Genomic DNA, 17848 nt, shown 5'->3' with positions numbered 1-17848 from the left:
CGAAAAATAAAATGGAATTCCTTCGCAAAGTACGCAGCCACACCCGCTCTCGCCTCCATTCGTTGGTCGAGCGTATTACGAACTGGTGGAGTAATTTTGGTTTTAAAATGAATTTTGTTGTTGACAAATAGATTTCGTGATTTGTATTGAACAATTTAAAGTGAACTTTTGGAAAGAAGTTTTAGTGAATGTGCAAATGTTTCGATGGATTGACAATGATGAAATTCCGACAAAAAACAGGTACCTAACGTAAATGCGCCTATTACCGCCAGTTTAAGCTGACTTCGGATAAACGTTAGAAAATTAGATATAAGACGTGGTAATAGAAAAGACATTTTAATTTATTCATAACAATGATGAAGTAATCTTTGAATTCAAGTAGTAACAATGAGTATTCAATCACACAATAATTAATAAATAGCAATTTAATCTGAAAAAGCAGTTGTTTCTATTACCGACCTATAGACGAGGTGTGTTTCTATTAACGTTTTTTCTGTTTCTATTACCGACCGCTAAGAATGTTGCTCTTCAATTGGATATATTCCAAGAGGCACGGGTTCGATTCCTACTATACCCACTTGATTTTTTCAAGTTAAATTTGTTTTGCTTTTAGTTTTAGTTATTTGTTTTTTTTTTTCAAGTTATTATTTTTTTATTATTAAAAGAAAAAAGGCACGCTTCTCGAAAATAAATAATCAATCAAGCAAAAATAGTAGAATAATAAATTCCTCTATTATACTTGATTACGCGGAACCCGGTATTCTAGTGAGTAGTGGGGGTCATTATTTAAACTATATTTGAGTTTTAATAAAAATTAATTTTCATTTAATATTTTATTGTTATTTTTAATTTGACTATAATTTTAAATTAGTTTTTGACCTGTTTTTTGATTTTAATTGTGTGTAATTGTGTATTTTAATTTAAACTATGGACAATTGGAAACTGTCTGTATAATTATTTTAAATATTTTTTTTTATTATTCAAAAGATCTGAAAAAGTTACATAGTAGTTGTGATAATGCATGATTGGTTTGGTGTCATGTCATAAATGTTAGTTATATACAAAATACAGGCTTATAAGTCTTCGTAGGTGGCGTTATAGTTATGAGGCGGTAATAGAATTAAGTATGAATATTACTTTATTCTATTAGCGACCGTAAAAAAAAAACAGTAACCAGCTAAAATATCTACTTTAAAGAAGACGTAATCAGTGAAGTATCATTTTTATTAGGTTTATTTTACATCAAATAGGTACTAATTAGAATTTAACAGGTTTTTATAAAATCTATTGTCATACATTATTAGAGATATTCCTTAATGTTCATTGCAGTTTTATGCCAAAACTATGACAATTAACGTATGGCGTTAATTGATTTAATTATGTGAAATATTCTTATGAATCGATCAAGACAACAAAATGGAGGTTAAATGCGTAATTAAAGATATAAATACTAAAACAAAAAACTTTATCAAAATTCTAACAACGCCATGGGTCGTTATTAGGAACAAAATTATGAAAAGTGTTTCTATTACCGCCCTTATTTAAAATTGTATTTAAGCCACAAAAATACAGCGAGAGGGCTATATTGAGGGTTTATTAAGGAAACTAAAGTACGAATTAATATTGTTATGCAAAAACATGTTGGTATACTAATTTTGAATGTGTTAAAATCGCTAATTAATAACAAGGTGCACCTTAAGTAGCTGGGAGCGCGTCAGTATGAAAAGTGCGTCCGTTGCGGGCGCGTCCCATTTAATGTCAAATAACTCCGTTTACTGGTTATTTACGAATACAAACTTTAATCGTTTTGATAGTCAATAAACATATCTAGATATTTTTTAGGTAACGTGTTTTCTGGAACCTGTTATTATGTCTTTTATGTAAGAAAGAAAAATAGGGCGGTAATAGGATACAAATTTTGGGGGGTCGTTAATAGGCGCACTTACGTTACCTTCTTTAGCTCCTATTGCTAGTATATTGCTACCCTAGCTAGTACCTAATGTATGTAATGTTTCGATAAATATTTTGTAATACGAACAGCTAGGGACTGGAATTCGTTGCCTGCTGCTCTTTCCTAAACACTATAATCCGGGACTTTTCAAGGCGAGAGTGTATAATGTAGATTAGGCACTTACAGTGCAGATATTTTTATGTACCTACCATCATCCTAGACTGCATACTGCATTTCACATAACATCAGATGCAATTTCGCTCAAGTAGGCTTACCCTTGTTCTGCATAAAAATGTACCTTATTTTGTTAATTAATTTTCCCCTTTTTGTTTACAGGAATGTGAAATTGTGTGTGAAGTGTTACAATGGAAAATCGAAGCTATAGCAGTGGATGACTCAAGCTGAATAAAAGGTATTTTACTTTTTTGGTTCTTAATTTATTTGGGTGGGTACTGAAATTATTCAAAATTGGTTCAATAAGTATTTGCTTATTCTAAAGCCTGGTCCGTGAGCACGTAGAATTTTGTCCAATGACTCCAAGCTACCCATCCTTATCGCTCGCGCGTAATTATATTGCTGTCGCGACTGTGCGACGGGCGCCCGCAGTGAGTGTGCGAGCGCGACAGCAACATAATTACGCGCGAGCGATGAGGATGGGTAGCTTGGGGTCATTGGACAAAATTCTACGTGCTCACGGACCAGGCTTTAGACAGATGTGATTATGGCGCAAGTACATGCGGGAAATTGATCGAGACGTATAGTGTAAACACGCACTTTGGTTACTTTCGCCGTGTGTCGCCCATACTTCGGAGTGCGGGCTCGCGCTTCGTCTCGGGTCAATTTCCCGCATAGTGTAACTGCGCTATTAGGTAAGAAACATCCAGTTGTTCACAAAATCAGGGAGGTTATCCTTTTATGACTATATTAATGAAAATTGGTTCAGAACCTTCTAGTTTAGGCGTAAGTACTTAAAGAGACAGCTTCAGCTAAAGAAGAACTAACGGTGTATAGGTAGGTAGGTTACTTACCTACATTATGGAATATTTTGGGAATGGATTTGAGTAAAATAAGTGTGAACAGAAGTCGAATGTTGCGAGTCAAAGTCGAAAGCTTTTATTCAGTACTTAGTAGGCACTTTCCAGGACGCTTATACAAGTCCCAAATATAGCTTGCCCTATCACTACTTCGGGACAACACATGGGCTGGTGCTGAGAAGAAGAAACTTTTAAGTAAAGCAGCAAATCGAACGCACACCGTTGAATAGAGCTCTGTGATTGGTTCAGGGTCACACCCTGTGCGTCCACGCGCACTGTGAGACCTCATAGTAATGTTTGAGAATACGGGCGTTAGTCACCTTTGTGTGTTAATCTTTATTGTTTCTTTTCAGGACCAGACATCATAGTGAGAGGTGACTGAAAAGCTGCGCCCGCGCCGTTCCGTTAAGTAGCTGTTATAAGGTAAGTGATAGCTATAAGTTTCTTATTTTTTACCAACTTCAAGATGTCTTTATATTGCCTGCATGATATCTTCGTTAACAGCCATTGTAATTGAAATGTTGTGCGCATTTTGCACTTTTACTTTGAATTTTCAGGTTTATGAATTCTTTTTTTACACACCTACTTACCTATAAGATTTAGCACATCTTTAGCTACTTAATTAACATAGTCCTATTATTTGACGAATACCTTCACTACGTCAGACTAAAACACGTTATTATAAAATCCTTGTGTTTTTGCTTTCTTTTCTTTTTTCTTTGCCTGGCTCATTCCCATTTGGAGTCGACGCTCCTTATCATACGTTTTTGAAAAACAAACAATATTCACTAAGATTATTAGATACTGATTGTTCGTATTAAATTCATTAACTTCAAGGTGTACAATTATCATGCCCTTATAATACTGTGTAGATAATGTCAAATTGAAAAATCGCGTGCAATAATACATTATGTACAAATGCGGGATGAGACCTTGTGCTGATCTACTTAATTTACATATGTAATCAACACCTATGTGTCTCGGAATTTAAGCACATAATCTTTAGGCCTATTTATTCAATTTAACTTAAAGTAATTTGTGAATTTACTACGCGTCGAAATAGGTGGCGCTGTTTGTCTATGAGTTTCAAACTGGTCGCGTCATGTGTGGTCTGTCAACGGACGATATGACAGAAACTTAAATGCAACTCAAAAGTAACTAGCAGTTGCAGTTTCGATGCATTTGCGTTTTGCCGTCTGTTTTGGGCCTCATGGCCGCTGTCTGACTGACTAGGTACAAAAGCAATGTCACCATTAATCTTCTAAACATGTCTTTTTACAATTTCGTATGGGCTAAGACGTGTTGCCATAACAAAGACATAGGAAATAAGTAGTCAAGGCCTGCGCCCACTCAGCATAGTATAGTTGAGTATACCGTTCAGACATTGTAGTATCGATCGGCGTGGGTACCCTCACTCGCGTTACGCCGGCTGCATTCGATCCAATTTGTTTTGATACGATTTTTATTTATTTTTCAAAATAGTCATTTGGGGTTGAAAATAAAATTGTTTATGACTGGAAGACGATTAGTTATTTTAAACTTTGAAGCTTTGGTGGTCGCTATCACGGAAGTGATATTTATAAATGTTTTGCATTTAAAAATCTAAAAACAATATAGTTCAAGGTTTATTACTAACAAAGCCAGTTTTATGACAGTCTAGACTAGATTTTGTGTTGATCTGAAATAACGTGATGTGTGTGTCTAAGAAGAAATATTTTTTGATTATGCTAATCGTTTTATAAAATAAAACCATAATATTACATCGTATTATTAGTGACTAGCTGACGCAGCGAACTTCGTACCGGCTATGTGCATCAGAAATAATCTAGGATTCTAATGGTGCAACAATTTTTTAAATTGTAGTTTCGTAGACTGACGAGACTGTTCAATACAAACAAACAAAACTTTCCTCTTTATAGTGTAGGAGAAGATAAAGTACACGGGTTATGCGTTGAGTAGTCTTGAAATGTATGAATAAGTTATTGCTTTTGAAAATGAAATGTTTTATTCAGCAACACAAAACAAGATCAAAAAAATGAAACAAAACTAAAACTAATTAGGTAAAGTGCGTGTCACCGACACGGTATCCACTCAGCATCATGCCGAGCTGTCGTAAGGGACACCACGACGCTGGTCTTTCGTACTCGAAGAGCAAGAAGCACAGCACGGAATTTTTTTCTTTTGAATTTATTTTGTTAACGTAGTTCGAGTTTTTTGCTGTCGTATCGAATACGATGACCATAACGGGAGTGTAGGAGTGATAAATCACATAGCTGGACAATTAGAGTAGCCGAGCCATTCGCTCAAGGCTGCCCGCTTGGCATTGTGCTAGGTCGGAGGTTCGACTCTCAGCTAGACATAATATATCGTTTGCTTTATTATTAGTAGAAATGTCCATTGAAACATTTTATCCGGCAGTTTTTTCTTATCCAAACCAACCACTTTGGTAGACTTAATCTAAAAATCTAGACTAAAATTAAATCTGTTGACTTATAAATACTAAATTTTGATTACCGCAATTCTATAGTTAAGTATGGGTTATTTTAGGTGCCATACATTTTCTTCCTTCTTATTTTATAAATAGTTTGTATTTTATTGTAATGAAGGATCGCCTAAAATTCGAAGACTTCTTCAACGGTATAAAGTAATCTAAAGAAACCTAACTATTGCTTACTACATAAAACTTTAAAAATTGTATTTTACCACCTGTATTTACCATGTGACAAGCAAATAAATAAAACCTAGAGTAAACTACTCTTTTTTTTTAAACTGGGTCTTTGCTTATCTCAAATTCTTGAGGCATGATCTTCCTTTAAAGCAATGTACAGTCAACGTCAAATAGTTTGTGACACGTCTTTATTAAAATTGGAATAAGGTTGTGTTTGTTATTTGGATCTTATAAGTACCAGCTTATGACAGTAAAAGATGATTGTATGTATAATGTATAGGTACCATTCCTTTGCTTTAGTGACTTTAAAAGACTTGTACTATTGGTATGTCCTTGCATAATATAAAAAAAACTCACCACTAAACTGTTCATCTGGCACGCTTTGTTCCAATGCGTTTCTGAACGCAACCAAATGTTTCTCCAAGTCGCCCTCCTGCGGCACACCGCCGTTTCTGAATTTGAATTTCCCGCTCGTTTCGTTCTTCAAAAGCGCGGGAAACAGACCCGGGTCGTACAGTATGGCCACCTTTTCGCCGCGGAAGCTGTTAAAATAAGGTCTTTATAAATGTCTGTTGTTATTTTTAAAACCGTCGTTGGGTAAAATCCACATTTTGATATAGTATATCAAATGCCAGAAATATTTTTCGTGAACAGACTAAAATTCTTCACAAAATGATGTTTCTTGCAGTTCTAACATATTATTTAAATTCAATAAAAAAAAGTTTTTTGCGTTCTATCGTAATGACAAATTAAGTGAATGAGTAAAATATTGTTACTTCAATAATAAAAATTGGATAGGCGTAAAATATGTAGGTGGTACATTAAAAATAAGGTCTCCATAAAAATGATTAACGAGTAGCTTACTTAATGAAAAATCTGTTTATTATATCTGTGAGTGGAAAAGGTTGATAATAATACACAATGTCAAATAAAGAAAAATTATAAAAAATACCGTTAACCCACCTGTCGCCGCTGTTCTGTATTATCCCATACTTCTCATAAAGCCCTGTGAAGGGAATCTTCTTAGACCGGCACTGCATGGTGGGCACGTTCCAGTATACCCTGAAGGGCCTGGTGAACTCTCGCGGGGACTCTTCAGGCATCTCTATCACGTAGTAGCTGTGGAAGAGAAATTAATGAGAACAAAGATATACGAAATCGGATTGGATGGAACTTCATGACCCAAAAATCCTCTCAACTGATAGGCATTACCATGTTAGGTTGATAGGTGAAGCATTGAAAAATTAAGAAGTAGGGGAAGCCCGGGCAGCACGAATACCTTAAGAAAAGTGGCAAAAAAACCACATAAATATGCAATTAACAACAGTCTCTTAATTAATAATTTGTATCTTAGCTAATCATCTTTGGAATTGTAAAGAATAAACTTAAAACTTAAACAAATTCTACAATAAAAATGTCATTAAAAAAAAAGTTCCAATTATCCATTTTGCCCGACCCCCCTGGGCAAGACGGATATGTACAGTAATAACTGCTTTAATCATTGCAATCATCACAATAATAACTGCCTATGCCTGAATATAAGGTACAATCCACGTGTGCCCACTTCTTGCATTGATCGCACTCTATGCAATCCTCGGTAGGTGGTTCAGTGTATTCTTCTGAGCACACAACATAAATATTTTGTTTTCTCCATCTGATTTTTGTTTTTGGTCATTTTTCCTCTTGACAAGTCTTGTTTGGAAGTTCTTGTTTTCAGATGTGTGGTTTTGTTAGGGCCTGCTATTCAGTTATGGCTGTCTTTACCTATCCGTTTTGCCCATATCCGTCTTGCCCAAAGCACCAATATTTAAAAGTTGTGTACCCACCCGTTAAATTTCTACCGGTGAAAAAAAGCAACACACACAAATTAAACTTAATTTAACATGCAATCAACTAAACAGAGTCTATAAGTCAACACTTAATACGTAATACAAGAAATCAACACACATACCTTGCCAAAAATCGTAAGAAAACAGCCAAAAACTTTTGATTTCGAATTGACAAAAAGTTCACGCACGTATTGTTTTGGTGGAACTATCATGGCGTGGCTGTGTTGCTGTTTTATAGACCCGCAAACGTCCAGTAGCGCCATGTGTTGTAGGTTTTTAGTAAAATCGATTATTCTTCTTACCCACATTATGCTTCTTGCCCGGGCTTCCCCTACAAGAATTTCAATCGAGAAGGTGGATTTAATCTGTCGTCAGCGTGGAATCCGGTGATAACGAAGTGCAAATCGCGTTCTAGGTCGTCTTAAAGAAACTGACGTTAGTGTAGTTTGTCGGACTGACTTTACCACTGACGAAAATATTTTTCTTGTAAGCTTAAACAGGATTATCGGTCATTTAATCTGCTCTCCAAGAGCACACCTACTTTAATTTATCATAGGTATTGAGCATTCTTCCCTTGGCCAGATAGGTTGAGTCCTTTAAGACATCCATGGGAAGAGTGAGGGTTTCGGCCCACAGATGGGCACAGACACTTATTATTATGTAGGTACACGTTAAGGAAGAATTTTGTTTATTTATTTATTTATATTTGATCATCAACAAGGTTACATTGCAGCCTTCACAAGAATAACTTACAAAAACGACACTTGTTAAATGCAAACTTAATTAAAGGTGAAAATAATATGCATTAGAGACTAAATCACCTGCATGTTACTAAAAGCAGCATTATATTTATCCATAAATCCATTTATCTTTGGGAATAAAGGGATAACTAGTGCAAACTGGGTCGCGTAGTATAAGTAATGCTATTAAGCACTGGTTATTGCCGAATGTGACATAACCACAAGTAGGACTATACCTAGTATAAGAAGTAGCAGAAGTCTTGTTTATGCAATGAAACTATTGAGTATTATATGCATAGTTACAATACAGTACATAGTAGTTTAAAAAACATGGAGGGATAAGTATTTACCTATTTATTTTTTGTTTTTGTTCGCAGCTTTGCCATAACATTATTTTTTAACAACCTTTTTGGTCCAAAAAATCTCTATGCCAAAATTCAACAGATAATAATTCGTTCGTTCGTTTCAGCCGAAAGACGTCCACTGCTGGACAAAGGCAGACAAAAAAAAATGTTAATTAATGAATTAACAGACTTAATATTGTGCTATATTGTTGTGTTAATTGTATTGTTATTGTTTGTTCTCTGTAGCTGTGCCTTGAATAAAATAAATTAATAAAAATAAGTGCTAACATAATGGACACAGACAGTTACTTTCGACTGTACAATAAAGGTATCACGTTTTGAAGGTGTTTAGTCAAACTTAAGATACTTTAGGCTAAGTTGCACCAACTTACTATAACAGTAACTAGTGTTTTTGTATGGAGTTTGACAGATTTCTGACGTTTGTTACAGTAAAATGGTGCAACTCAGCCTTATTTTATTTATTAGGTACTAGCAGAACCTTCCTAATGAATCACTCTATCTATTAAAAAAAACCGCATCAATATCCATTGCGTAGTTTAAAAGACCAAAGGATACACATTATATTTATATTACTAGCTTTCCGACCGTGGCTTCGCCCGCGTGGAATTTCGTCTGCCCCAGATAAACTTTATCGCGCGCGTCCCTGTTTTAAAAACTATCCTATGTCCTTTCCCGGGACTCAAACAGACAGACAGAGTTACTTTCGCATTTATAATATTAGTATACTTAGATAGTATAGAAGTAGTGAAAATATACAGGGTGGAATTTTGTAATGCCACCTGGAGGGAAAGTACCTACTCTTAATACAGTAGATAGAAAATTTTACTCAAAGAAAACATTCCTTTATTTTTGGAAACAAAGAGAACTGCATTCAAAGATTTTTGAAAGTTTTTTGATAGAGATTTCATCTATAAACTTAACCCTAACGATCGATGCAATAAAAATACAGGGTGAAATTTTTAACAAATTTTAGTTGGTTCGATTCCCGTGTGTGGCCTGCAAATTTTTGGAAATCTTTGAATGCAGGTCTATTTCTATTCAAAAATAAAGGAATGTTTTCTTTGAGTAAAAAGACAATGCCGGAAATTGGCGTCTTTTTTTTTCGCGCGGCCATCGACCAAACTTTGTTTTTTGATTACAAAATAGTGTAATAAACCAAACTTACTATGACATGTATACCTCTAAACTCAGTCTGAACTGAGTTACAAGCATTAGAAGTTTGATGATTTTCATACTAGATTTGCTTTTTGCGCGCAAAGTTTTGTAAGAAATTGCAACAAAATAGTGAGATTGTATGTGTAAACAAACAATACCATCCATTAAAGGCTCCAGACATCAATATGGAGCAGAATCAGCGCATTAAAAAAATAGCGCAATATTTTGTTGCAATTTTTTACAAACTTGCGCACAAAAAGCAAATCTAGTATGAAAATCATCAAACTTCTAATGCTCGTAACTAGAGATGAAACGGATAGTTGTTTGGCCGGATACCGGATACCGGATATCCGGCCAGCTGCTAGGCCGGATAGCCGGATATCCGGCGGCCGGATAGTTGGCCAATTGTCTCGTTGCATGTCGTGACGAGTTTAGCGCCGCACAGGTGCTTCGAACGCGATCAGTGGTCTATTAGTAGACTAGACTAGTCACACTTTTCGAAAATCGAATCCGTCCGAATAGAATGTCAGATTTTGCCACTTGTCTAGGAGGTAGATCAATTCGGGCGATTTCGGTTGCCATCGTGAGTGTGTGATTGAATAGCGAAAATTATAGTTCCAAAATAATGAACTGTCCTATCCATGACATTGACAGCGGGGCGCCACCGTCAATACCGGATCGCTGGTTCCGATTTTTGCCATGTTGGAAACCATATAGTTGAACGATGGTAGCGCCCCCTGTCATTGAGTTTGGTGGGACAGTTCAGCGTGGGTCATCTATAAACTTGCTGCGTAATCTGACTGAACTGCATCTGTCATCAGTGAAAAAAAGATCGCCTATTTTATTTATCAATATTTCGACATTAACAGACAATTACTATTTATGTATTCGTCATTAGAGTGAATAGCCCAGAAAAAGAAATTAGTTTTTTGACAGGCTTTAATATGGCTTTTTTGTAACTTTTTGGTCTTTAAATAAAAGCCGTCATCACTATAAGCCATTTTATTGACATTTACTTCAAATATTAATGCATTTCATTTTATTAATAGGAAATTGTCGTAGATTTTTTAATATCCGGTATCCGGCCGGATAGTGGGTTACTATCCGGTATCCGGCCGGATAGTAAATTTAGGCCGGATATCCGGCCTACCGGATAGTTACCGGATATCCGTTTCATCTCTACTCGTAACTCAGTTCAGACTGAGTTTAGAGGTATACATGCCATATTAAGTTTGGTTTATTACACTATTTTGTAATCAAAAAACAAAGTTTGGTCGATGGCCGCGCGAAAAAAAAAAGACGCCACTTTCCATACTAAATCTGGCATTGCCATTTTCTATCTACAGTATTAAGAGTAGTACTTTCCCTCCAGGTGGCATTACAAAATTCCACCCTGTATAGCTCTACCATTCCTCTCTACACTACGGCATGATGTAACCCGGTTCATTGCTCTACGCAATGGAAATATGAGGAGCAAAGTCAAGGCGACAACACGACGAACACTGAATACGGTATTAGTTTGTTTCGAAGAAACTCGAACAATGGCTTCTTTTGGCGACAATTGTTGTGTGGGAAACTTGGAAGGGACGCCGATGTTCAGATACATACATTATGTAAAATGTTTTTTTGCATAAGAAGGCAGTGGCCTAATTCACGTATTTTGACACAGTCAAAATCTCGTTGACGTTTAGAAGTCGTCCTATTGATTAAGAGTAGGCGCACACCGTTGATTTTTCGTCGGCCGATAGTTTAGTCGAGCAGTTGATCAGTATGGGCATGTATGGGAGTGCGCACACTATGCCGATTCGGTTTGGCCGATTCTTCATACAATTTTAAATCGGGCACAACTATCGGCCAACTTAAATCAACGGTGTGCGCCTACTCAAACAGTTCTAAATCCGTATTCACAAGGGTCATTTTGATAGCACGATTACTCGATAGGATCGCAACTCGGCGATTTGTTGTCGTTGAAGTTTTGGTGAATAAGGCTACAGGTATTTGACCACAATCGCATCTGGCCATATGCCATACAACACACTTATTGTTTGTTGTGTTCCAGAAGTAAGGTTCTACATCAAATATAATCATTTATTCAGTACTTAGGCCCTTTAGGTATACACGTCCCAAATGTAGCTTGCCCTACCATCACCTCGGGACAACATATGGGCTGGTGCTGAGAAGAAGTGGCTTAAGAAACTCAGTCACCTTTGTCAGCCTCTTTTTTAGGGTTCCGTAGTCCTGACTGACAAGGAACCCTTATAGTTTCGATATGTCTGTCTGTCCGAGGTTTTGCTTGGAAACTATTGGCACTAGAGAGCTGTAATTTTGTGGAGGTATGTATGTATATTATTTCAATTAGATTCAGCAAATACTTACATTAAACAAGACATGTAATAAGTGCGAGCTAGGCGGGTAAAGTCCACGCACTCTTGTCATTTTCTTTATATTTTTTTCATAAGGATTCTGTTAATTTGTAGTCTGAATTTAGTTCTACAAGAGATTGACACATCTTTAAACTACCTGACCACTTTTTACTGTACGTGGCTTATTACCAAAAACTTTTATTATATTTAAGCTAATAATACTGAAAAAAATATTGAAGCGCAGGCGTGCGCCAGTTTTTTTAAAGTATTTTAGTGCGTTCATCAAAAACTCCTTCAAATCACATAAACAACAAAACAATACGTAGCTACGTCATACGAAGTCTTTTCTTATCAATCCCAGACGCAATTTAGAAAATGTTCTCAAGTACAATGTCCTCAGTGCTCGTTAGTACTACACTTCAACAAATGGTAAGTAAATGGTACATCCATTTGTTGAAAAGGTAACCTGGTTTGATCCACAGTTACAATGTTATAGATCGTTTCATTCACGAAGACGCGCCCCACCAATTTTTGGTCGAGGGAAGCGCTGGGCGCGAGGAGTTTGATCCGAGCAATCCGAGCGTCATTATTGTAGTGTGCTGTGCACTCATGGATAATTTAGCGTGTACCGATAACATTCAAACATTAGCAGAAGAATGGTGGGGCGCGTCTTCGTGGATGACACGATCTATACATCCATTTGTTGAAGAGGTAAACTGGTTTGATCCTACATATATACTTTACAATGTTATCTGCATGTATCCGGCTGATAGTAGCGCAAATCTCGGTGATCAAATCCAACGCGAAGCGGTTACTATAATGTTTACTTTTATGAAGTTAACTGGTTAATAGTTTAGTCAGCCGTTTGGTGTAGTGGTTCGAAACGGGCTACTATTCCGGAGGTAGCGGGTTCGATTCCCGCACAGTACAAACATTTGTGTGCATGAACATATTTGTTTGTATTGGACTGGGTGTTTTCTATGTATAATAAGTATGTATTTACAAAAAAAAAAAGTATTTAAGTATGTTTATATCCGTTGTCTAGTACCCATAGTACAAGCTTTGCTTAGTTTGGGACTAGAAGCGCAGTGTAAAATGTCTAAGGATATTTATTATTTATTTAAATCTAAATATTATTATTGTATAAAAGGAGAAACTGACTGACTGACTGACAGATCAACGCACAGCCTAAACGGCTAAACGTAGGCACTTGAAATTTGGAAGGGACGTAGCTTAGGTACCGTAGAGGTGCACTAAGAAGGGAATTCCCGAAATTCCCACGGGAACGGGAATTAGCGGGAAAAACGGGATTCACGCGTACGAAGTCGCGGGCGGCCGCTAGTTTATTATAATACACAGTGCTCTGTAACCCCAATGTAGATTCACGGCAGTTTATTCTTATCAAGTCCGTAAGCTGAGCCCTTACTATGGGTTCAAAGGGTTCATGGGGTATCAGAAAATGGAAATGTTGCCTACTTATTATGTTGCAAATAATGACATTAATTATTTTTTTTCTATTTCTATTCCTAAAAGTATTTTCCAAGTAGACTAGAGTTAAGATTATGCTAAAATTACAATGAATTTATTGGGAGTGCAGGTTGGTGAGACCATTTTGTATAGGGCATGGTAATTTTGTGTGTTAAAGGGTTTTTACCCGACTGTGCCAGAAGGAGGGTTATGTTTTTAAACTGTAACAGTTAAGTAGCGAATAAGGAAAGAAGTGTATATGAAATGCATTATAGATTAGGATGAAGTAGTCATTATGCCAAATGAGGTCATTAGTCATCAGACCATTTACCATGGGTTCTAAGTATTACTAGTGGGTACATAATCTAGGTAAAATTATATTTGTAATGGTTGTCTCGAATTCAACTCATTCGAATTCTTTATTAATATGAAGGCTCTTTTCGGGGCACGTGCCGAATATAGCTTGCTCTACCACCACTTCGGGACGACATATCGATTAGGGATGTTATGGATATGTAGTTTCGGTTACGGATATTTTTTTATTTCGGATATCCGAAAGTTTCGGTTACGGTTACGGATATCTGTGCTTTAGAATGCAATTTGCAATAGCTGTCCAACACGGTTCATTCATGGCTGCACACTTTACATTGAATAAAAAGTAATAAAATAATAAAAAATTATACTAGATGGCATTATAAAGTTAAACCAGGCGGTTGTGCCTTTACATATAATGCTATACAAAAACAATTTAAACTGCCTGCATCCGGAACTATCCGAAACTTTTGAATCGGTTACGGTTACGGTTTTGGATATTTTTTTATTTCGGATATCCGAAAGTTTCGGTTACGGTTACGGATATCCATAACATCCCTGATATCGATTGGTGCTGAAGAAGAAGTGGCGGAAGAAACTCAATCATCTTATTTATAGTGCATTAGGAATTCATCCAGTCAAAACAACACATCAGCTATTTTTATATAAGTGGGTTGACAGCAAATTCAATGTCAAAATTGAGACAAACAATATTGGTTGGTGACATAATAATACAGAATAATTAATGTAACATTTAACATGACGGAATCAAATCATGGACCATAGAGACTGAGTCACACAGCAAATACTGAATGAGTCTAATAACTGTATTTGTATAGTTTTGATAAAGGTTGATTAGGTCACTATGCTCTTTATTTTTTACTTGAGCAAAAGCCAGTAGATAAATCTTACTTGATCTTCTTTTACCTATCGGGCTGGCTGTCATTATCATAAAATTTGAGTCAATGCATAGATGACTGATGTGCCTTCAGAAATACGGAACTATTTTATTTATAATAATATCTAAATCAAACTGAAACCTAAATACTTTTGTTAATAATTTCACTATGGATTTTCTTTCTTTGATGTAATTTTACATCATGTCCCTTCTTATTAAACAATTAAAATGATTCATCTGATCCATAGAGACAAACGTACGTCGACATTACTAAGGCACGTGTAATTACGGGAAATCATTATTATTGGCATAAAAATGTTCTTGGAAGTTGTCGCAGAGTCCGTATACAAGCGGAAAATGAGGAAGTCGGATCGTTGTAAGAACGTTGCATATTTGTGCAAGATTATTGCACAATTTTCATATACTACAAGGTATCGTTGTAAGTATAAGTAGTAGTTAGAAGTTAGAAATAGCCCCCGCAGCTACAAATTTTTATCAGTCGTCGATAGTTAGTGGGCTTCTCTCTAATTTTTATAAGAAATCGATCGGCAATAATACTTTGAACAGGTAGCCCGATTAAACTAAGTATCGGCCGACAAAAGTCCATATCTGCGAGGACTAACTGGAACACATAGTGGTGTGATGGTCGATACGCTTCTTATCAGTACTTGCCAAATGTTTCTTTCCAAGTGCAAAAAGATTGAGACATGTAAAGACATTTTAAGTGTTCCCCAAATTACTAAATTCTAAGTATATCTATAAAGTGAAAGGTCACTTACTGACTCACTCACTCATCACGAAATCTCAGAAACTACAAGTCTCAAATTTTGCATGGGGGTTCCTTTTAGAGAACGTAGGTTCTGCTTACTAAGACGGGATTTTGCAAAATTCAACCCCTAAGGGGGTAAAACGGGATCCACTCGTACGAAATCACGGGCGGCCGCTAGTATTTTATAAATAAACTAGCGGGCGCCCGCGACTTCGTACGCGTGGATCCCGTTTTATCCCCTTTAAATTTTTCTTGAATTTTCTTTGCTATAAACCTCACGGAGCCTCACAAATGCAAAACCGTGGAAATCGGTTCGTGGGTTCTGGAGTTATAGCGTCAGGAAGGAAAACCCGACTTATTTTTATATAGTAGATTATAGTCTGTACAGGAAAATATCTTTTATTATGTCTTCGACAAGTGTAACCAACATACTAGTAGTTTTACACACGCCCTTTCCAACATGTTAGTGTGCAAGTGTCGACCTGCGACCTAGATAGCCCAATCGATATGATGTGCAGCAAATATCGCTCCAATAACTACATACTACGTGATCCGTTCCCGGAACTGTGAACGATACTACGTGATTTTACAGAAACGTGATACTACAGATGTGAACGGAGCGTGTGAATCTATACTTCTATACTAATATTAAAAAGCTGAAGAGTTAGTTTGCTTGAACGCGCTAAATTCAGGAACTAAGTACTGGACCGATTTAAAATATTTTTGTGTTGGATAGCCCATTTATCGAACAAGGCTTTAGGCAATTAACATCACCCTACAGCCAATAGGGGCGGAGCAGTAAAGAAAAATCGCGAGCACAGTTAGTAGGTATTCGATATACATTTTTATTACTCAAGGGTCAACATACTATGTTATACCTAGGTATCATTGTATTGGTCACATGCTTTACATACCTTAGGGCTTAGAGGGTACCCTACCTATCCGAATAACTAAGTCATTACTATAATTTAGTACCCGTTTTTTATCAACCCCTCGTGATAAGCTAAATATGCTTATGTTACGAGTGGGTCCACCACAATAGTCCAGCGGCGGGGTTCAAAACCGCGTGTCTCGGATCTCGATTTGGCCAGCCCACCATTGGGATAAAGTTGCTCCAATAAGTTATCCAGTGCCTACCTCTAAACCAGGGAGTTCCCAAACGTATTTTGTCTACTCCCCACTTTGAGAATAAATTCGGTGTCTAAGAGTCCTCCTAGTGGATGAAATTACTACACAATTATCGCCTCCCAAGTCTCTACACAACGCCCCGATTTTTTTTTCTGGGCTTCTTACCGCCTCCTTTAGGCCCATAGGCCCATAATAAGGGGGGGCGTTATCGCTCACATTGGGAAAGGCTGCAGCACACCAAACAATACTCATGTACTTCACTGAATACTATGTGCCCTCAATAAAATTTCGCTGCATCAGCAAAAAAGCAAGCCAACATTGACCTTGTGTACTCACGTATTCACTCATAACTTACATTAATGTGTTGTTTACTTATTTTGTTATTATAAATAAGTATACCAAAGTTCTTTACTTTAGTCAGAGCATAAGGATAAAAGAATGGATTAAGATCTGGAACTTCCAGCAAGCAAAATATTTTTCAAATAAAAAAAGCATTGAAAATACCTATTGTATGCACCATGAAAATTCCTGAAAGTCTTATGATTTCAAATTGCTAATTGATTGATGACTAGTGTGTACCTATCTACTATAATTTCACCTATCTGCTTACATTAAGTTGTTGTGAAACATCACTTTAATCTAGTGTCCTAATCGCCATTAAAATTAGTCTTAACAACATTTATTATCTTGTTTGAATAACCATAAGTGCAAATTAAAAATAAATTTTGCAAACTATGTAGATAGGTTATTACGGTAATATTAATTGATCTATAATTATCATCAATCGTTACAAATTTAAATACGCAAAGTGTGATGTGATGTAATATACGTACATACGCCCGTATTCACATGCAAATCGAACGCACAGCGTTGAATAGAGCTCTGTGATTCACTCTGTGCGTCCACGCGCACTGTGAGACCTCATAGTAATGTTTGTGAATACGGGTGATAGAGTCTTGGCGCTCTGCTATAACCGTAGTCTTAGTTAAGCTTTAAGATGATAGAGATAATAGATATATATGTATATAAGGTGAGTAGAGTCTAGAGCATTTCTATGTAATGTAACATTCTTACGAATAGTACAATACAGATAAAATGTACGACGTTTGGAGAAAGGGTGAAAACTAGAACATTTCATAGAGCGGCTCGTTGTTCTGTTACAAGTAGGT

At 36.4% G+C, this 17848-nt stretch overlaps 1 protein-coding gene across 1 annotated transcript in view; it reads right to left on the bottom strand.

The window, feature by feature from the left end:
- Positions 1-17848, bottom strand: part of LOC135083435 (uncharacterized) — a 52325-nt gene that overhangs the window by 29410 nt on the left and 5067 nt on the right. The window contains exons 2-3 of the mRNA XM_063978182.1: positions 6617-6772; positions 6011-6195 (exon numbers count right to left, since the gene is read on the bottom strand). Of these exons, the coding sequence (XP_063834252.1) occupies positions 6011-6195; positions 6617-6772 (341 nt within the window). The remainder of the gene's footprint in view (positions 1-6010; positions 6196-6616; positions 6773-17848) is intronic.

The sequence above is a fragment of the Ostrinia nubilalis genome, chromosome 23, assembly GCF_963855985.1.
Source record: "Ostrinia nubilalis chromosome 23, ilOstNubi1.1, whole genome shotgun sequence".
Taxonomy (NCBI): Eukaryota; Metazoa; Arthropoda; class Insecta; order Lepidoptera; family Crambidae; genus Ostrinia; species Ostrinia nubilalis.
Note: the sequence above shows the minus strand (reverse complement) of the source record. Positions and strands in the feature narration are given on the sequence as shown.